Below are 22,433 nucleotides of genomic sequence, written 5' to 3'. Positions count from 1 at the left end.
TAAGACGTGTGGACTACATTTCACACTTACATACAATCTCTTCAATGCATGTGGGCAGCCATCCACTTCCTCATCAGCTTTGCTAAAAGCTAGATGTGGTGAAGGACTTTTTTAGAAACTTTAGCTTCATCTTCCAGCAGAGGAAGATTTGAAGGGGGCAAACTCAAAAAGATAAAAAAGCGAATTCATTTCCCTCCACTTGATATTTGTTTATCATTGTTTGCATCTATTCCCAATTACCTTGTTGTAGTTAGAGTGCCCTGCACCAGCGTGGTCTTAAAGGTCATAACTGGAAAACACAAAGTAATAAATTTAAAGGTGGACTTCCACTTTTAACAGTCCAACATAATAGTTAAAGCTTCTCCTCTGTCTGCAATAAAGGTGGATGGAAAAGAAAGAAGGAGAAGTAAAATGCTTGGCTACAATCTCATCTCCATACAACTGGCCAATCACTCTTTACAGTCACTTTGTTTGTTTACTACTATAAATTGATGCATGCTCAGTAATCCTGCTTTCTTGACACTCTTCGGTGTACCCTTTTAAATAGTCTTAATAATTTTTTTCTAGGACTGAAAAGTGTCAGTTACATGATTTACATTTTAAAATAATCTTTACTTATCGTATACTCGGTCTTGGGGCAGCCCTTCAGTTCACCACTGAATGTAACACCACTGTAATAATAATTATTGTCATAGTCCATGTGTGCAAATTCAGCAGTGGCTTTAGCACGGAGAGAAAGACAAAGTACATACTATGGAGAGAGTAGAGATGATTTATTGCAGTGACATATAAAGACATGGAAAGTGAAAAGCAGTGAAAACTAAAAACCAGAATAACTAAAGGTGTTTCAGGGTCACCTAATCCAGACCTAAATACAACTCAGCTCCTCTGGCCACTGCAGGTCTATGAGTTTCCACTGACCCATGTTAAGGATTTGAGAGGAGGATTAGGCACTACCTGCACAGATTGTCTCAGCAGCATTGAACTTTATCGCAGCAAGAACAAGCTGAAAACTTCCCTTCACCTTGTGTTTTGGAAGAATTCACGGTCACCCTGCCAAGCAAGTGATGCTATACAGGGACTCCAGCAACAACAAAGTCTCTGCAGCAGGCATTGAGGTCAGAACCAGCTAAAAGTGGAAGACATGGGGCAGTCAACCAGGTTGAATTGTGGTTGCAGCACAAGCAAGTTTATGGGAAAAGTGGCATCAGGATGAGCAGGGTTTGGAAGCTTTCCAAGGTCTGGAAGCCTGGAAGATGAATTGGACACAAGCCAGGGGCCTCATCATCACAGGCTGGCTGAGGGTGTCTGATGTCTTGATGACTCTGTCCAAGTTACATCAGAAGATATATGTTATGTAACCAGAAATAGTCTGGTTGAAAACTGAAAGTTTTATCCTTTTGATAACAATGGAGAGTGTGTCATTTCTGGATTTAACCTTAACCTAACCGAGTAAACAGAAATAGAGGGAAATATGATCTCTCTTTTCTAGTCCATGTTAGTACACTTGCTACAGCAAGAAAAAGAAACTGATTGAAAATCCAAGGCTTTTCAGGGAGTTTCTAGAATATTCAAATAATACAGAATTATGACAGTGTGGTCTAGAAGTGATTCACGGATGAACTAGGTTGAACTAGTATCATTCTGAGATTGAATGTTTCTAATTTTATTGATATGGCAGAGATGAAAGAAAACAGTTAGTTAGAAAGCAAAACTTTAAAGGATGTCCTGGGCAAAAATGACTCCAGGTTTTCTCACAGTGTAACTTTGAAGCCAAGGCAATCTCATCCACAAGAAGTACTGTATATGGCTAAATTCTCATTTTCAATATTTGGCTAAATCATTTTTCCAATCATATAATTAACCTTAACCCAGCAAGAAAAGCCATTATCACATAAAAATATGCATACACATACACATACACAAACTAACAGCCCATCAAATGATTTCCAGACTTACAGCAACAGATGTCACTTTACTAAAATTCTCATCAAAATAAATACACATTTTAAATGAATTCAAAGAAAATGAAAGTACAATATAGAGGAGTACCAGTCAAAATTCCAATGACCAAAATAATCATTGAGGTCAGACTGGGTTCGACCCAATGTGTACATATCAGCTTTCGGTACAACATGTTAAAAAAAAAACAACAACTTACAGTTTAAAAATAAATATTTTAAAATAATATATCATATTAATCTAGTTGGTACATTTTAACTTTAACTGTAAAAAGCAATTAATAAATATAACAAACTTGCAACCAGTTTGAACTTTAGAAGCTTAAACAGACTTGTTTTGTAATAATGCTTTAAAAGTCAGTATTTTCTACAGTGGGTCATTTTAAATTTGATGATGCATAATAGATAACTAAACATAACTACATTATCAGTGTGGATCAGACTCCACGTTTACATCTTTGGATTACTTTGTAACATGCCAGTATGAACTCTCACCAGCCTACATTGCATCAATGACTGTTCTGTCTTCTTTGGTTTGAATACATGGAAACTACAGGTGTGAAAACAGACGGTGCATAATGATTTCAAAATGTTTAACTTTGTTTTTAAACTAGCAATTTATTTATTGAGAGGGTTTTTCTTCTACCCATCATCATCTTCAGAACTGTTCCACATTATAAACATAACCCCTAAAAACAGAGTGACTGCTGAGACATAAAAAATCAAGAAAGCCCTGTTAATGATTTTAACCACTCTGGTCCAATAGCCTGACTTCATTTCTTCCTTCCTGTTACTGCTGAGTCGATTCATTGGTTTCTCAGTTGCCCCTGGTTCATCTGAAACTTTTTCCACAGCAAAGGACACGTCCGTCAGTTTACTTCTGCTCCCCTGAAAGCGGTTTTGGAGAAAGATAATTAACATTAGCAGTGCATATTTGCAGATGTTTTTTTCCCACTCCATTTGGAACAAAAGAGATCATTCCAGATATACAAAAATGTTAAGAATAATCTCTTCCATGCAAACACAATGTCTGTTAAGATTTTTTTACACTTAAAAAAATAATAATTTAAAAATCCTTTAAAAGTGTAATATAATCCTCACCTCTTTGATCACCGATTGCATTTCTTCAGCAGGTGCATCACAGACAGATGCACAGTGACTATCTGGAAAAAACATATTAGGCATAAAGATAAAGGCAACACAATTTAAATTTATATAAATAATTAGTTGTACAATGAACCATTATTAATGTGTCTTTGAGTATATAAACCATAACTATACATCCAAAATATACCTGAAATTTCAAGGTTTCTGTGTGGATTGGATTTGTCACCACAGTTCACATCTGTGCTTTGGTCTCTACTAGTCTCGTTATCTTGAGCTGCAGAGTCTTTCTCAATCAGATGCATCACCAAAATTGTCTCCAGGAGGCTGAGCAGCATCAGAGCAAATATCCCAATGCAGTAGACAGCTGAGGAGAGCAGGCTGTGTCATTAATGTGGATATACAGTCATTGTAAAAAGAAAGTACATGGTTTCTTCTAAGGTTTTACATACAGAGGGTAATAAAATGTAATGTGGTTCTTACCAGGTGCTAAAATTAGGTAAATGGTTCAGATGAACAATAATGCATGACATGTTGCACTACGTTGCAAAGTAAGGTAAATACCCTACAATATTACAGAGGACACCCGAACAATCAGATAACCCCGTATGAGCAAGCACTTGGTGACAGTGGGAAGGAAAAATGTATTTTGTAACAGGAGGAAACCAGGGAGGGGCAGTCATCTGCCACGACTGATTGAGGGTAAATACAGACAAGAAGCAATTGCTGCTGCCCATCAGTCTGGGAAAAAACTTTTTAAAGTCCAACTTTCTAAAGTAAGAAATGTTAGTTACAATTGGAAACATTTAAGATAATTGCCAGTGTTGCCAGGAGTGGATGTCCCAATTCATCTCGAGGTCAGACAATGTAGCGCTCAGAGAAACTGCCAAAACACCCAAGAATTACATCTCAGACTCAGTCACAGGCCTCAGTTAGCATGAGTTCATGGGAGTACAGTCAGAAAAAGACCAAACAAGCTTAGAATGGTTGCCAAGCGAAAGCCTGTTGCATCTAAAGAAACCGCAAGACTTCTGGAACACCGTCCTTGGGCCAGTATAATCATAGTGGAGATACTAAACATAATGCACAGCACTACATTTGGAAAATGAACAAACAGAGCATGTTAGTGTCAACTGTCAAACACAGTTGAGGAATGATGATTCAGGCTTGTTTTGCAGCCACAGGACCAAGGCACCTTGTAGTCCTTGAGTCCACCATGAATTCCTCTGTATACCAAAGTATTATAGAGTCAAATATGAGATTATCTGTTTGACAGTTTGATCTTGTCTGAAACTGAATGATAACAGGACAATGATCCCAAGCATTTCTACAACAGAATGGGTGAAAAAGAATCAGTGCTACAATGTTCCAGTCAAAAACCTCAACCTGATTGAAATGCTGTGGCAAGACCTTAGGAGAACTATGCATAAATTAATGAACTAAAGCAATGATGTAAGTAAATCAGCCAGAATTCCACCAAAATGATGTGAGAGACTGATAAAGTCAGAGAGAAAACGATTACTTTAAGTTCTGGCTGCTAAAGGGGGGACTACAAGCTACTGGCTTAGTTTCCTAGTTGAGCAGATAAATAATGACAGTGAAATATGTCATGTGTTGCTGTTCATCTGGGGTTCTATTAACTTAATTTTACTAACTGGTCAGGACCAGATGATCTTCTGATATGTAAATCCTTATAATTAACTGTGGCATGAATATACAACTGCTGTAACTATGTGCAGTTAAATACATTTCTTTACCTATAAGTGGAACCTTGTTTGAAGAACAGGGCAGAATGTCATTGAGGATAAGCTGCATCACTGTAACAGCCAGCAGGACGGTGACTTTGAAGCTGAGCTTCTCACCCCCAGTATCTGAGATGAGGAATGATGCCAAGTCCAGACACAAGAAGAAGAGGACTGGCAGAATGAAATTCACAATGTACAGGATAGACCTCCTCTTCATGGTAATCTGTGAAATTATGTTCAATTGGTTAATCAGATATATTGGTTATCCTCTTATATTTTTGACTGTAACATGTTTACCCTGTATAAACTAGCTCTTTGTGGATTAAGGTTTTACCATGACCAGACTAAGAGTAGTGAATGTTAAGATTACCAGAAGGGGAAATTTAACAAAATTGTGCATATTAAACGATAGTGTCTATAGTGTCTAAATGTTTAAAATAACTACTGAGAAGCAGGTTTTTTTTCAATCTGAACCGAATTATTCAATTACATCAAAAAAGCAGTTTTTCCATATTTATCTAGGGATAATTAATCAGTTATTCATGACAAAGAAACACCTCCATTTGTACTGGATAGTCTATATTTTGTGGACTTGAAAACTACATTCAACCACATCTTAAAGTTTCTTGTGGGGAAGCTGTTGATTTACTTGTTGGTCTTTGTTCTTATCTTTGTTTACGTTAACTAGCTCTGGTGACTGATATAAGAAGATTTTGGGTACGTGTGGGGAAATGAGCTTCATATGAAGGGTTACTAGGCTCAGCCTTACAGACAGACTAACAGACTGACTAACAACTTGCTCCTCAATGGAGCAAGTTGGGGTGATTTGGGAATCCGAACAGGGTGTTTGATTGATGCCTCCTAGGTGAGGTTTGTTGGGTAGAGCCTACTTGGAGGGGTCCAGGCGGAGCCTCATGACATGCTGAAGAGATCTCTCAGCTGTCCTGGGAACATCCTTTAGTGTTTCGCTGATTTCTAGTCTTTAGCTTTTGTTTCTGTGCCTTCCTTGTGTCCTCTGCGTTACTTCTAGTCATCCTTGTTTCTATGTTCGTGTATTTCCTCTTTCCTCTTTCCTCATTACCCTCTGTGTGTATACATGGTCTATGTTGTCTTTTGTTCCTCCTCCTCTGTGTATCTCCCTCTGCATTTCCTCTGCATTTTGTCTGCTATTCTTCCCTCCGTGTTTCCATGTTTCAGGTTTTTCTAGTTCTATATTTCAGGTTTTGTGTTTGAAGTTTCATATTTAGCTTTTCCAGTTTAGGTTTTTCTTAGTTTATCTCAGCTCCCCGTGGCCTTTTGTTTTGCAGTGTTTTGTGCAGCCGACAATAAAGACTTGCTTTAAAAAAGAAAATCCACCTCCATCTCTGCTTGTCTGCGCTTTGGTCCACACCTCATTCTCTCCACATGATCTGCCCTCACAAATCGTGATAGATATAAGGTGATTATAATTGTATATTGATGCATACAAAAATAAGGTCAGCAAGTAGGGTTAAGATGTGAACCTGTGGTTTTTGCTACAAGACAAATCTATCAAGAAAATATAGAAGAATGTGTAAATAAACAGAAAAGGATGGTGTAAAATTCTTAAACAGATGAAGAAGAGCCTACATACCAAATGCACTGGTTTTTAGTTGGAACTATGAGATGTATTTGAGCTAATTCTTCTGTGTAAAACAGACCCAGTTGAAGGCCTGTAACATAGGCAAACGGGACAGTTTCCATTGATGTGTCTCTGCTTGAAAAAATACTTACAGTATAAACAACAGAAGTTTGGTTGAAGTTCAAGCGGTTGGTTTTGTTGGTGACTATCATGTTGATGAACAGCCACTCGTACTGTGTGTGCATCACTTCCCGAGACAACCGTGTGATCAAAGTGTTGTTTTCCTGGTAGTGTAACTGTATATCTTCATCTGAAATGAATATAAAAATAACTGTGACCAACTCAAACATGAAGAAATATGTTGTATATAATGTATATTGTACCTATATGATATCTGATGGTGTGAGTTCACCTAAACAAAACATGTTATGGACTCACCAGTGTGCAGGATAGACTTGAACGAAAGGTTGCAGCTCTGAATATCGAAGGGAAATTTGTAAACATGCATTTTGCAGGTGCTTAGCACAACCTGGTCATTTCTGAATTCAACCCAGCCAGCTGAGCTAATGCTGAGATAGGGACTCGGAGTAGCTTTGTCCTTCTCTGTCCTGTAAGAAAGCAAATATGGGACAAATGAGATCACTTGTAGTTTACCATTTTACAGACCATGAAAAACAAGTAACATTGTGGTGTGAGATGCAGTTTACAATGTAAAGCTCCAGGAGGCAAATCTAAAGATGTAATAAAAAACCCAACAAACACAAACTAGATCAATAGAACAATACACAATTTTTTTTTCTGGTTGCCAGGGTGTCACTGACTGGTACTTATATCTGGATAAGGAGTTGTGAGTTAATCACTTTAAACTATAGGCTAAATGAATTGCCGAAAGAGGTGTCAGGGTAACATATACCATTTTGAAAAGTTGTTATTTTTGTCAGTTTGCACGTACAGCATGCAAGTAGGCCAAAGAACAGGCTTAAGCATATCTACATAAGACACAAGCTATTAGTTTGGACCAAATAAATATTTCAAATAATAGTTTTTATACAATCTGGTATTGTCCATATTCTAGATTCAGTATGCACCTTAATGAATAAATGGATAGGCTTTTTTGAGTTTGGAGCAGTAGTGTATTATTTTATGTTTTATACAAGTGAATCAATAATGTTTTAGCTTTGTTGACATTTTTAAAAATAAATGAATGTTCTCTCATTACTGCATGTGGATCTGTCAGTGTGAGTGCATGTGCAAATATATTACACTTACATCTCTTCAATTGTTATGTCTGGTATCCACAAATATCCGGTAGGGACAGTTATGTATTTCAGTCCACAGAACTGATATGGGTCCCACCAAATGTACTCATTTTTCCATTTCTACCCATGAAGATGTACCAGATATATAAGAGGAGAAATACAGAAAGAGGGCAAATAGACATGTTTTCAAATAAATAATTTGAATTTCCACATTTCAGTAAAATATTGTGTATTTTAAAAGAAGAGAATACTGACCAAAGAAACCCAAATGTAAGAAATTAAAGTCTGGTCAATTTCCCTCTGTCAGCAAAGAAGTCACAAGTCACAAGTCAAGCTTAATAAAATACAATATACATACAAATATAAGTTATTGCTTATGAAAATACTTTTCTTTTAATTGTACCGCAGTGGTCCCAAATACAATACAACATGTATGCAAAGCTTTCCGGCTGCCCATTTAACTGTTAAATGGCTGCATGGAAAATACACACACGACATTTATTTTTAATAAATGTCATTTGTCAAATTAATACGTTAATTAAAGAAAAAAAAAATCATTAAAAAAAACTCTAAAGAAGTACAACTTACCATATCTAAGATGGCATAGATTTTCATTTCAAGCACTACTGTCAAAGGGTGAGTGTGGTGTCTAACTGGCCGGCTCATGGTGTACTTATTATTGTCTTTAGTCAAGTTCAGGTGGTTTGCAACAGCCAGGAAAATGCAAAGTTCATCAATTTCTACTTTTTTATCTGAAATGAGATTAGATTTTGTATTAGTGAGGCAATGAGAGGAATGCATAAAAAAAAAAAAAGGAAACTTGAACACACTCAATTATGCTTTTCAATAAGAACTGCAGTGTCCTGGTGATTATCCAGGCTTTAAAATTGATATATGTTCTCTTCAGATCTGCTGAACATACGTCGTATTAAACATGACAAACACAGTAATCTCTGTGGGTAGATATTGACTGCTTCAGAAACCTTTTATCAATCTATTAAAAGCACTGACTCACAAATGAAAGCCGATATCCTGATTCTTATGGCCACTAAAAGGCTTGGGTTGCAGGATGTGTCTCATCAGTTCTCTAATTACATTATTTGAAATATAAAGATCTATACAGACATTCAGAAAGGGTTCATTAATAATCTATTTCTTATTAATGTTAAAATTAATATCAGGAACTCCATACTATACACAACAAAACCCTGGCATAATAATTAAATTGCGTTGAGGCTGAACAAAAGTCTTGTTTCATGGCCTCACCATATTCCCCCCACAGCTACTGTCAGAGCTGCCCCCCGTCCGCCTGCTATTAGTACCATCTTACAGCTGCAGCTTCTTACAGCTGCTTCAGCAATGGAATTGTGAACATTGGACAATCACAGACGATGTCTCTGTTGGATTGGGATCAAAGTGTTGTGAGTCTTGGAGTCTTGTGACCCTCATAATAAGTTTGGAGTCTCCTGCATCCTTCCCCACCTGATCCAACTGAACACCAGGTGGTGACTGTTTGACAGCTCAGCTTGTCTCTCTAACCAAGTCCAAGAAATGTGGTTGCTGGACTGATGACATTATTACTAAATCAATCAGCAACCTGTGAACTTAGGAACACCCTTATGCTCAAACATGTTTAGTCCATAGACTAAGTTGATCTGATAGGTTAGTCCTAATAGGGTAACCTCATATTCATAGATGGACTAACTATGGTTTAGTTAGTCCATAAGGTAAATATGGACTAGTCCAGTGTTTCCTACACTTTTGGAGCCATGGCACATATTTCACATTAGAAAAAAATCACACGGCACCCCACCAAACAAAAATGTTACAAAAAGCATATTGATAATTTTTCCACGTGCACCAGGTATAGTGGAATTGTCTTGGCTTGTCCCCAGTATATCTTTTTTGCTTTCTTCAAACCACTACCCATGCTAGGACCTTCATCTGGGTCGGAATTATCTCCAGGACCCAGGTCAGACTGACTACTTTTTCTTTTCAAATATTTATCTATTGATATTACGCGCTGTCATCTCACTCACAGGATGACTATTATGTAATTTCTACCTTGTCTTTTTCCGTTTTACTGTAAGTTGGCAACCCATTTAATTGGAGCAAGACGTTATACTGCCCTCTAGAGGAAGATAATATAATTGTTCTGCCCGTTACTCATGCCGGTCGCTTAGAGTACCAATCAGGCGAAACCAGATAATCTTCCACAGCAAACCTGATCATTTCTCTTGGCACACCTCTGTACCGCGGCACAGTGGTTGGGAAACATTGGACTAGTCTATGGACCAACTATGGTTAGTCCATAGAGTAAGTTAGTCAGAGGACTAACCAAGAAGACTAACTTTGGTTATTCCATAACCCCTGGGGAAAACCCCAACATACTGGCAGCAAACAAACATACCTCTCACCAAGGGCGACTCCACATTGGAAACATAAACTAGACAGCTCCAGATTGCTCCCAGAGCCGAAGTTGTGTACTGAGGTGAGCCTGACTATATCTAGTCACCGTCTCTCAACCTTTTCGTTAGGTCAGGCTCCTTTCTCACAAGAGTGCTGATGTTTCATGTTCCAGGAACTAACAACAAGCAAGTGCCCTGCACTGCCACTGAACACTTATTGCACCTGACCTATATGGTGCCTCCTGCGGGTGATCAGCCTACAAGAGAAAAATATAAATGCACACATCTATAACTTCTGTGAACTCAAAGTTAGTTTTACTTACCTCTGGTCATGGTCTCATTGGGCATCAGTTGAGCATCATCTTGTAGCTCTAAAGTGGAGGTATTTCCACCTGAAAGAAAATAGTACCCCTGTTTTTTTTTAACAACTACTGTGTTGCAGTATATATTATGTCATCTTTTAACACTATTTATTTTAAATTTCCACAGATAATCTTCACAAGAGGTATGGGCTATTAAATGTTAAAAAAAAAATCACCTCAAGATTTACCCTCTTAATGTTCCCGCAGTGTTTTTTGCATGCCTGAGCTGGATCCAGACTGGAATAGCAACATGAGCCTGCCCTCCAGTGGGCATACCAGTTACACGATGAATGGTAGAAATTTGGTGTTATGTGGATCTATTTGTATTCAGCAGTGGTGAGCTGACTTTTGTTTGTTTATTTATTTAAAAGTTAGTTAATCTGACCTCTGCTCATAGCTTGGTTCTGAAACAACTCAGCCGTAGAAGAGCTAGACTCTATTCCACTCAGCATTTCCTCTCTCCTATTATCTCCTATTTCTATTATAAAGCTTCTGTACTAATCACTGTTTGACCATAAGGCTGTTGCTAAAGCTCACTTGGCACCCAAAACCATCAGACAAAGACTGAAGTTTAGTTTTACATTGCACCATCGGATGTGCAGCTGGATGTACTGGAGACTCAAGTAAAGAGAACAGTTCAGCTGTCAGCTAACTGGTGGTAAGTAAAAAATGCTGGATAGGCCCGACATGCCTAAATGTGCAAAGGATATACACAAAAGGGCTCACAAAAAAACAAGAAGGTACAAATGGGGGAAAACATGCAAGAATGTAACAAAATACATACTTTTGGCTAGGTTTCAAACAATATGAGACCTGGCAACATCGATAAATCCTTGCTTGGCTTCCCTGAGTCTCACTTCTGGTTTCCAATTACTGCAAAGATTAACTCTAAATGTTCCTCTGTACCAACCCAAGTGTTCTGTCCAGCCTGCACCGTCCCAGCTCATCTCCAGTCACAGATTCTCCTGTTTTCTTTTTGTGACAATAAAGACTGAAATAACATGTTTTGTGATCTCCTTCTCAGTTTCTGGGTTCTTCAACCATGGCCAGGTTGTTTTTAATTAGTTTTAATTTTTTCCACAATGTTTTTTGTGTTTTATAATTGTTTGAGAAAAGTAGGAAGATTATTTGGACAGTAGGTTTTATATATGAGTTTCATATCAAGCAGATTAAGCAGGAGAGCTTCTATTCAAACTAAATAAATGTTTCTATGGAGAAAAAAGAAAAGAATAAAACTTTCTTGGTAAAGCTGAGTATCTAAATGTTACCACCTCATCATTATGTTGTCCCGATCCTCCTAATAACCAATTAAAATTGTGTTAAAGAATGAAGCTCACAACACAACAGATTTAGTAAATTGAAGCATTTAATTAACGGTTGTCAGCTGGTAGCTACTAGATGCTAACATAAGCCATTGTCTTACACTGAAAAAGATTTTACTGGTCAAAGCAAAAACAGTGTTTCTTAATTGAATTAAATGATAAGCTGCATGCATTGTACAGAAATAGTGAAACTTACCTTTGAGGATGAGGAGAAAGAAGAGAGATACAATCATCATAGCTGTGAGAGATCAATGAGCCCTGTCATGCTCTATGTGCTGTCTGGAGAGGCTTCCTGTTCTGCTAATGTCACTGCCACATACTGGAAAGGGGGGAGGGCAAATGTAATCACCAACTGTGTGCCTACCACATCCATCCTTAGAGAGTAATCACCATCAACAGTCAAAACAGCAGCAACTGCCAACTTTTGCTGTTACAAAGTCAGTGAACAGTACTGCCTGTAGCAAACACTGAAACATTTTTTTTTACATTTTAAAGATAAAAAATTAAAAAAAAGTGTAACTGAGACCCAGCAGAGCCGTTGTTGTAGCTTCTTTCATGACAAACCACCCATGTCTTGTGAGCCACAGTGTTTTTTAGCCTCCCTGTACTCCAAACAGGTACAGAGGATGGCTTTAACAATCCTTAAATATGGTCCCCATCCTCTAAGGGGTGAATTTCAGCTTCTTTCCACAGGACGGAGGTTTCTTTTTCCAAGCTGCAGGACAAAGCGTTATAAAAACAGCTTTGTCCCTGTTGCTGTCACTGAATTAAATAAGAACTGCTTTTGTTTTTGATTCAAAACGTTTAAATTACTATATATGTTCTACAGTGAGGTTTATATTTTTCTTTTAGGTATGTGTGTTTTTGAAGGGATGCCAAATGCTATCATTTTTCTGTAAAGCAAATTTACCTTGCCTATGGGTATAAATACAGTTACCTTGAAACACACAAACACAAATTGACTGGTTCTTTAGCACGTTTCTACTCATAGAGCTTAATGCACTTTTTTATACAACTTGCCTCATTCATCCTTTCATATAAGCACTTTTTTAAAAATGCTTTTCATATGTAAGTGATTTCTATCTTGTCCAAGGATGTTTGGCATGCAGACTGGAGCAGACAGGGGTCAAACCACCATCTTTCCAACTAGTAGGTGATCTGCTCTACATCCTGAGCCACAGCAACCCCAACATACTCACAATCACACATAAAAAGAACACAGCAAGATTTTTGTGAAGTTTGTACATCCATTTTTCCCCTCTTAGCTGTGCTGAGTAGTTGATCTACATAACAAATGAGCAAATTATGTTTTTCAACATTTGAAACTGACATTTTTTTTCTGCTAAACTGATTGCACACTTGTTGGAAGCTGTTGGAAACCCTTTAATGAAGACTTCTTGACCTGAATTAGAGGTAAAAAAAATTTTTGTTAATTGTCAGTCATTTAGTCATTAAAAGGAAATAGGAATAGGGGTTAAACTCCTGGTCCTGATTTGAAAGTTAATGGACCGAAATGCAACAACCAGGCTTTCTTTTCTTTTTTTTTTTAGCAGCCAGATTAATCTATTTTGGACCAGCTGAAGGGAAGCTGGGAAAAGCTTAACTATATGTTTTTTTGCAATTGAAGGGACTGGCTTCCTTAGCCTATTGACATTTTTGCCACATTCAAAGTTTAATGAAGTTAAACATCCAATCTTTGATGATAATTAAACATTCACTGAGGTAAGATACCTTTTTTAGTTTGTTAGGTGAAGCATACTAATAAAAAGTTTAAGGAGGTGGCTCAAATGTAAAATATAAATAAAATAAAAAAGAACTGGTCTAGGGTTTGACCCTAGACTAGTCCCATCTGCAAATTCTTCAACTTATATTTGTGATTCCAATATAATCATAGAAGAAGTTATAGAAATGCTGAGCGGAAATGGGAAACAAACTTCCATGATCATTACCTTTACATGGAGTGCACTTTATAATTCAAAGAGTCAGTTGGTTGTGCAACAAACACACAAACACACAAAGATATACATAAGAAAAAAATAAAAAGCTTTTTAATGTTTATTCCAACAGGATACAGATGTAAATGAAAGATATACAACACTCATGAACTGCATTGCTTTATATTGCCATGCATATAATGTGATGTGAACTAAAGTTACAGTGAATAAATGTGAGTTCAAAGTGGACCGAAATATGAGGTCCATCACACAGTACAAATGTTATAAAGTGTAGGAAAAGGGGTCTAAATTAGGGCTGGGTATCGTCACTGATTTCTAGAATCGATTCAATTCCGATTCACAAGGTCCGAATCGAATCAATTCGATCCACGATTTGATTCAATTTGATTCGTTTAGATTTGAGATTGCCTCAGACAGTCAGAAATATTATAATTCAGATCATGCATCGGTACATCTCCATATTTTTACATCTATAATAAGAAAGCTGACACTTTCAAGACTTTATCAAAGGTGTGAGCATCACAGCAGAAGCCTTTGTGTCAAAGTAGATGAGGATAAAACACAGAAAAACATGAAGGCGATTTTCCAGGCCTCGGATTTTATAAAAATATTCTGCCGTAGATCAAAAACCAAAGAAAAACGTTAATCAACATATGAACATTACCTGATGCTGCTGAAGTGAAGCAGCGTCAGGGACACAGCTAAGCATTTTGCAATTTTGCATAAATTTAAAAAGATTAAATTTGTTCAGTAGCCTATTGAACAGGAGAAATTAGGCTTTCTTTTCAGAAGAAAGTAAAAGGAAAAAAACAGCGGCGGACAGCGCTGTAAACAACGGTAGACTAGTGCATAACAAGCAAGCGAATAATGCAGAAAACAGATTTTTAGACGGGAAACTGTTCTTGAAGTACAAAGAGAGAGAGAGAGAGAGAGAGAGCGCTGTGCATGAAGTGTGATTTTATCCTGGTGGAAGCAAAACAGCAAAAGTAAGAGGGAGTTCATGACGATGTTTATGTGAAGCCTAGTTTGGGTCTTCTTTTGCTGCTGGTTCGGTCAATATTGTTTGGAGAGAGATAAAACTAACAGCTTTAGAATCTAGCGCTAAACACAGAGCGCGGACCGGTCGAAACATCAGAATCAGCGAGCTGTCGGCTTTCAGCCCCGACCGTGTCCGTGCTGTCGGGTGAGAAAGGCGACATCTCACTGATTCTGATCCACGGTCCGCGCTTTGTTTTACGTCTTTGTGCAGAATCCGTGTACCTGCTCTCATTTACTGTTTTAGCTGTTTGGTGGTTGTTGAAATTTTGTGAGGTTTAACATGAGAATAAAATATATTTATATTAAAAAATCGATTCAGGATTTTAATGAATGATATCACGTTATCCAAGCTAGAATCGATTTTAATCGATAAATCGATAATCAAAACCGACCCCTAGTCTAAATGCATACTTTAGACTTGGACTTAATAAAGGAACAGAAACTTTTAGTTAAGTAAAGTTAATCCTCATGCTAATGATTTAAAGTAAAGTAACTTTCGGCCTACTCATCTTCAGCACTGTTCCACAATAAAATCATAATTGCCAAAAACACAGTCACTGTTGTCAAATAAAAAATGACAAAAACCCTGTTGATATGTTTTACTATATTGGTCCAGTAGCCGGACTTCTTGTTGGTACTGTGCAGAGTCACGGTTTTCCTAGTCTCCCGCAGGTCACCCGAGACTTTTTCCAGTGGAAAGAACATCTTCATCAGGTTGCAGCTACAACCCTGAAAAAATAGTTTTGTTGAAATGTAATCAATAACATTACATATACAGCCATTTATAGTCTAGTTGCTGCTACATTTCACACACTGATTTGTTTTCACATTGATTTAGTGAAAGTGTTTACTTTCAACACCCATGTTAGGGTTTGGGATAATCTCTCTCTCATGCAACATGATGTCTTTCATCAGTTTTTATATTTCACTTGAAAAACACTTAAAAGTCCAATTTAACTCCAACCTTTATAGTCAGTGGTGGCAGACTGTTGATTGATGTAGACACAGTTGGTCTTTCATCCACAGATACATCATGAACAGATGCACAATGACTACATCTCTTCATGTCTGGAATAAAAAAAATAGACGGGAAGAACAATGCAACACAGCTAGAATTACATAGATAGGTGACAGACAACGACTGCTACAATTAAGCACACCTCTAAAACAGCTGTGAAAGTTGGATATGTCCTGTTTCTCCTCACAGCACTCCACCAGGCTTTGGTTTCCATCTGTCTCATTATCCTGGGCTGGCGAGTCTTTCTCAATCAGATGCATCACCAAAATTGTCTCCAGGAGGCTGAGCAGCATCAGAGCAAAAACCCCAATGCAATAGACAGCTAAGGAGGGCATCCAGCATGAAAGTGGACAAATCACTTAATGACTTGATAGCTTGATTAATTCACTGCATGAAGTCAAATATGCTCTTCTTTACCTATAAGTGGAATACTGTCTGAAGAGCTGGGCAGAATCTCATTGAGAAGAAGCTGCATCACTGTGACAGCGAGCAGGACAGTGATCTTGAAGCCGAGCTTCTCACCTCCACTGTCTAATATCAGGAAGGAGGCTAAGTCCAGAACCAAGAAGAAGAAGACTGGCAGCAAGAAATTGGCAATGTAGAGGACAGACCTCCTCTTCATGGTAATCTGTCAATTTGCATGTGAGGTGGTTAATCATCCTACTCCTACTCTATATTGGACATGTATTATGGTCACAAAAAGGAAAGTAATGAAAAAGCAGCGAAATTGATTAATGCTTTTTTCCCCATTTCTGTGCAGCTGCTCCCAGAAATACTCACAGTGTAAACAATCATAAGTTGGTTGAAGTCAAATTCATTGACAGTTTTGGTGGTAACTGACATGTTGATAAACAGCCACTCGTATTGTGTCTGCATCACATTTCGAGACCATTCTGTGACCGTATTATTGGTTTCGTTGAATTGTAACTTTATTTCTTCATCTGAAGTGAAACATAAAAATAAAAGATCAGCAAGAAAGAAATATATATTTTTGTATCTGATGGTTTGGGTTTATAACTTCATGAACGGCACGCATATATGCTATGGGCTCACCAGAGTGCATGATAGACTTAAAGGAGAGGTTACACCTCTGAACATCAAAAGGGAATTTGTACACGTGCAGCTTGCAGGTGCTTACGATCACCTGGTCATTTCTGTATTCAACCAAACCACCGCTTTCAATGGAGAGATAAGGACTCGGAGAGGCTTTGTCTCTCTCTGTCCTGTAAGACAGAAAATTACAATCAGTTATAACCACTCAAAAAAGCAGCATCAGTTATGACAAATAGGTAGACAGAATCCTACTCAAATCTTACTCTCCAGCTGAGGAGGATTAATGCATTAAGCCACCATGTCTTAATTACTTATGTTAGAATCCAGATAAAACCTGCAACATCAAGTGGCGACTTACACAAGAGTTTGTGTTAAATTACTTAATAATTTCAGCTAGAAATGATGGACTAGAAATTCTGACAAAGTTTGGTAACCAATGATCTCTTCCCTCCCAATTGTCCTCAGACACGCCTTTATCCACACCTCATCAAGCTCAGACCACCAGGATCAATATGAATGACCCACACAAACATGCCTGCGTGGGACAAAAATGAACCCTAGGGCTGTTCCACACAGAGTCCAACTGGTAATACCCACACATGGACCACAGAAGTTTTGCCCTTTGTTGCCCTCAAGAGCAAATCATACCTTTTCATCTCTGCTCTGGAGAATACAGCATCTGTTACTATGGAGAATGTACCCCATTAAGAACTGACCCATTTTCGTAGTATAAGAAAAACTAAGGATTTAATCTGTAGTTACTGGATAAGCCATGAGTACCATTCAGAGAAAGTTGGGAAATAGCTTTAAGATGGTGAAAGATGTACCCATAGGCCTCTTCCTTGATTCAGACATGGTCTTTCTTTTTTCATGTAAAGGAGCTACTCTAACTTGCATTCCTCTCTGTGCAGGATGTGTAACTCTTCATCATTGAAAAAGTAGCCACTGGTCTGTAGGAAAAGGCAGATCTAACACAATATCTTTTGGATGTGTTGTTTTAGGTGTGTAAAAAGAAATAGAGCAGTGGGCAAGCAATCTGTCCATAGGTTTGTTTGTTTTGTTTTTTTTTTTGGGGGGGGGGGGGGGGGGGGGGGGGGAGGTTGCAAAGGATTTAGCACTAAAACTAAAACTAAAACACTAAAACTTTAGCAACACAAGGATGAACAAGTGCAGGAATATCACTGCGAGATTATCTAAATGACAGAGGGATATCCAAATAACTGAATATTAGATATGTGCTGGACAAAATGGATCTTGGAAAAGGAAGGTTATCATTTCATGTTTCAAAGCCACCTCATGTACCTCATGAATCCTGCTTGGTTTGAGCTGATTGCGCCATGACAAAACAATTATCCAGGACAGCATTTAGTTGCTATTCTTTTTTAATGGGATGGTCAACATAGATATAGTCTTTATTAATGTCTTGGAGGGCTCAACATGACCACATGGACTTGAAGGGCTTGCTGCTCAATTTGCAACATATTTAATGAATTATACAATATCTTCAAGGATAAAAAAAATTAATGATGTTAAGATTTTGAAGAGCAGCATATACGTTTCTAATAATGAATTATAAATGTTCAGCTTTGGGTTTGTTTTTTTTTAGCTGTAGCTTAATGCCTTATTGCTAGTGACTGTATGGTCTGTGTGAGTTTATGTGCATATATGTTAAACTTACATCTCTGAAATAGTTATATCTGGCATCCACAAATATTCAGTAGGAATTGTTATTTGTTTAATTCCACAGAATTGATCTGGATCCCACTTAGTGTACTCGTTTTTCCATGACTAGTCAGAGGGATACAAATAAGAGGAAAGAGATACAAACAAGGAGAAAAAGACAAAAGATGAAAACACGTAATTTCAAGCAATTTCAATTTCAACAATACTGTGAAAATTGATGTATTTGAAAGAGAAAACTCACCAAATAAACCCAAATGTAAGAAATTAAGGTCTGGTCAATTTCTCTCTGTGAACAAAGAAATCAAGCAGTGTTCAAGCTCAAATGGTTGAGCCTGACTTGTGCCACAGTAATCCTAGAAAGACCTGGGTAAGATCAACAGTATGCAGCCTCCAATAGACAAGAAAAACCCAACATCTGGGAAGTCTTAAATGGTCTTAGACAACTAACAGAAGCATAGAAGGCCACAAAAAGACAGACATTGATGTATTCATAGATGAAGCTTATGGATCTCCATAATTAAGAGAATACCAAACTGAGAGAATACATGACATGGAAAACTGAAATTATGCATATGAAGCAGACAAATATGCACCAATTGAGCAGACTTTTGACATTATTTTATTATCGAAAGAAACAAACTATTTGGTAACAAAAATGTCCATTATCATTTATTCAAACTAAAACACACAAACATACACAAGTAGCTTGAACAACTTACCATATCCAGAATAGCGTAGAGTTTCATGTCAAGCACAACATCTGTATGATGACTGTTGTTTATAATGGGCCGGCTCACAGTGTACTTAATACTGTCTTTACTTAGATCCAGGTGCTGTACAATAGCCTGAAAATTGCAGAGTTTCTCCACTTCCACTTCATTATCTAAAAGGACACATAAAAAGACATTCTTGACATTGATGTTATGATATGAAAACAATAAAGCAGCTTCTGTGCTTTCATTTCAGATTTTCAATTTATTGCAGGTCTGGATAACTGTGTCAAGAAAACAAAAAACAAACAAACAACAAAAACAGACGACATCACTTGTTGGCATGTACAGTACTGTGGAAACGCCTTCAGTCATCTTTATTTTCTTTATATTTTGCTATTAAAAGTGAAGAGATTAATTGAAAGGTTAGCAAGCATACATGTAATTACTGTATATGAAGCAAAAACTTCATTTATACAATTCCAGCTTGAAATTCAACACTTCGTATAAAAAACAATATTATCCAACATAGTCTGAGCTCTCTTAGGCAAACTTTCTTGTAATTTCTTAAAGTAGTCTTCAGTAGTAGTTTTCTAATCTTCACTAAGGACATTCAAAGCTCTTCTTTGGATGTTAGTGGCCTTTTGTTCTATTATCTGTCATAATGATTTCACATTATTTAATTAATTTCGAGGTCTATCTTTGACTGTTAGTTTTCCATTCTGTGCTTTTGTATCCATTTTATTCTTTTACTGCATTAGCAGTGTGGTTGCCAAGCTAAAAAAAATAAATAAATAAAGATGCTGATCAGCTGCTCCTGTATACCTGATCAAAATCTGACAGTACTTTTCTGCATTCATACTTCAAACAGTTTTGACTGGCTCCCGAACCCCACTGGCTTGAGTGAAGCCCCACATCATAACAAAACCTCCATCATGTTTCACAGTTGGCTGTGGTACCTCTCTGCTGAGCTCCTCTATACATATAGACAAAGGTTTCAATCCAAAAGTACAAATTTTGGATTCTTCAGTCTACAAAACTTGTTGCGACTGATTATCAGTTCTTGTGTAATTTGACATACCTCAGCCTTTTCACCCTGAGCCTCTTGACAGCCTCCATTCCACTGAGACCATTTCTGTTGAGGCTTTGGTGAATGGCAGGTGGGGCTGAAGGGCCAGATCCATCTCTTAGCCCTGTATCAGATCTTTGTTGGATTGTTTTTTGTTTCTTAAAGCCATGAACTTGAGATACTGTTTGTGTGCTCATGTTCGGATGAGGTTTTTGACTAATAGCTCTTTGAGAATTGCTTTGTTGGTGCAAAAATACTATTTTATGTCAGTCAAACTGTGTTATCCTCTGTCATAGGCTTAAGAAAATGGTTAGGTGGAAGTGCTGGAATGAAAACGACTCCCAAGGAGAGAAAAACTGAGAGACTGGAAATAAGAGGTGGCAAAAGACTTTAAGAGAGAGAGAGAGAGAGAGAGAGCGAGATAGAGAGAGACGCTATGTACCTCTTATAGTGGTCTCACTGGTCATCTGTTGATCTTCCTGTAGCTCTGAACTGGATGCATTTTCAGCTGACAATGAGTGTACTAATTTTTAAAAATAAAAAATGTGTTAATATGACTTGCTTTACTTTAATATGTGGTTAGAATTAATTTGAGGTTTTATTTAAAAATGCAGTGTCATGAATAACTGTGTGGCAGGCAGGATGCTGAACCAAACACAAAACTCTGGAAACAGTATGAACTCAATTCAATTGCTGAACAGTGACAAACAAAGGAAGTCCAAAAACACACACAGAGCGAGATATGAAAATTAAAAACTAGGAATAATGGAACCAAGAAACACAGAGCAGGGGAGCACACAGCAAAGTGAGATGACACGGAAAAGGGCAAGAGGAGAGAATATTTACACAAGGTAAAACAGGTGGGAAACAAATCGGTGAAAATGAGACAAAGGAAATGAAATGAAATGAAAAGCACAAGAAACCAAGACCAAATCTGTTTGATTTTGGTGTCTTGGTGTCCAAAAACAACCACAGAGTTAAGACTGGAGGAACAGAATGGGGTCATGAAAGAGAACTAACAAATATAAGGAAACATTATGAGCAAAGAAGTAAAGGCAAAAATATCAGAGACATAAAAGCACAAGAATAAAATCATAAACAACAACTTTGATAAAATCCTTTCACGAAGCCCAAAGCAAACCTTGAACCACAAAACTGAAAAACTCGGGTTTAAGACTCAGGGATTATGACACTAATGGATGTTAGATATCACAGGAAAATATATCGTACGGTTACAGTGTAACCTTGGTTCTCTTAGTGGGAGACTATCTCTCCACACCGTTACATATTCCATATGTACGGAGTACGAGCCCCCTTGGTCGTGGTGTGTGGATATTTCTTTAAGACACTCCAGCACGCCCGGCTACGCCCCACAGCTTACGTATAAAACAGCTGTGTGGACGTGACACCGGTGATGATCAGAACGCATCTCCGAGCGGCCTCACGGTGGAGAGATAGTCTCTCACTAAGAGAACCAAGGTTACACCGTAACCATACGTTCTCTAGCATATCGAGACTATCTCTCCACACCGTTACATATTCCATATGTACGGGGTAACTCTGTAAGACACCCCGCGAGGAGACAGTGCACCACCGAGAGTGAAGGTGCCGGGAGTCAGTGACAACGCACCAAGAGAGACACCACCCTGGTCAGGGCTTCGCAATGCGAAGGCCGAGCCAGGGGGTGGAGGCAGCAGTCTGCAGACGCTAGACTGCTCTGAACCGGTCATGCAGGACACAGGACCGCAAGTGATTGGCCGCTCAAGGTCAGCCCGGGAACCGCAAGGCAGACCGGCAGGGAACGCAGCACACCGAGCTACCAAGTAGCATCCCGCTGGTCGCATAGGCCTACGACATGAGGGCAATGCCAGACAGAGAGTCGGCGCTACAGGCTGGAGAACTCTCACTCGCCACAGCGAGGTCCGACTGGCGTGTACGCCGGCGAAGCGGGCAACACGCCAGGGGAACACAGCCAGCAACCGCAGGTGAAGCTTTGGATGTGACCCGTCCATCCTCAAAGCCGAAGCCACCCCGAGCTGTTCACAGACAGGGAGGGGGGGGCTGGCAGCCTAGCCGGCATAAGTGGAGGGCTGAGCAAGGCGATGACCCGAAGGTCCACCCCCAGCACCGTCACCACGTGCTTGTC

General features: G+C 38.3%; 2 protein-coding genes across 2 annotated transcripts; both read right to left on the bottom strand.

Moving 5' to 3' along the window:
• Positions 1-2,603: 2,603 nt before the first annotated feature.
• Positions 2,604-11,997, bottom strand: LOC146626970 (5-hydroxytryptamine receptor 3A-like). The gene is made up of 11 exons (XM_085360940.1): positions 11,958-11,997; positions 10,401-10,469; positions 8,258-8,421; positions 7,925-7,969; positions 7,680-7,789; positions 6,849-7,018; positions 6,563-6,720; positions 4,823-5,033; positions 3,256-3,432; positions 3,063-3,124; positions 2,604-2,849 (listed from the first exon to the last, which is right to left on the bottom strand). Exons 1-11 carry the CDS (start codon positions 11,995-11,997, stop codon positions 2,604-2,606), a joined length of 1,452 nt encoding a protein of 483 aa, XP_085217066.1.
• Positions 11,998-15,255: 3,258 nt separating this feature from the next.
• On the bottom strand, positions 15,256-22,131 carry LOC146626969 (5-hydroxytryptamine receptor 3A-like). The gene is made up of 11 exons (XM_085360277.1): positions 21,918-22,131; positions 20,730-20,810; positions 19,228-19,391; positions 18,750-18,794; positions 18,504-18,613; positions 16,826-16,995; positions 16,553-16,713; positions 16,190-16,400; positions 15,915-16,094; positions 15,719-15,822; positions 15,256-15,483 (listed from the first exon to the last, which is right to left on the bottom strand). The coding sequence occupies exons 1-11, from the start codon at positions 22,129-22,131 to the stop codon at positions 15,256-15,258; spliced, it is 1,668 nt and encodes a 555-aa protein (XP_085216403.1).
• Positions 22,132-22,433: the final 302 nt, after the last annotated feature.

The sequence above is a fragment of the Diplotaxodon limnothrissa genome, linkage group LG8, assembly GCF_057381915.1.
Source record: "Diplotaxodon limnothrissa isolate DT_005_m linkage group LG8, D_limnothrissa_male_GT1.1, whole genome shotgun sequence".
NCBI classification, from domain to species: domain Eukaryota; kingdom Metazoa; phylum Chordata; class Actinopteri; order Cichliformes; family Cichlidae; genus Diplotaxodon; species Diplotaxodon limnothrissa.
This window is presented reverse-complemented; position numbering and strand designations above follow the sequence as displayed.

Bases quoted from the DNA above. Each gene is read 5' to 3' on its own strand.
- LOC146626970 (XM_085360940.1), bottom strand. From the start codon at position 11,997: ATGATGATTGTATCTCTCTTCTTTCTCCTCATCCTCAAAG. The intron at 8,422-10,400 runs GTAAGTAAAACT...ATCTCATTTCAG, and splicing joins CAATGAGACCATGACCAGAG to ATAAAAAAGTAGAAATTGAT. The intron at 5,034-6,562 runs GTAAGTATTTTT...ATAATTTCACAG, and splicing joins AAACTTCTGTTGTTTATACT to ATTACCATGAAGAGGAGGTC.
- LOC146626969 (XM_085360277.1), bottom strand. From the start codon at position 22,131: ATGCGACCAGCGGGATGCTACTTGGTAGCTCGGTGTGCTGCGTTCCCT. The intron at 19,392-20,729 runs GTACATAGCGTC...GTGTCCTTTTAG, and splicing joins CAGTGAGACCACTATAAGAG to ATAATGAAGTGGAAGTGGAG. The intron at 16,401-16,552 runs GTGAGTATTTCT...GCAAATTGACAG, and splicing joins AACTTATGATTGTTTACACT to ATTACCATGAAGAGGAGGTC.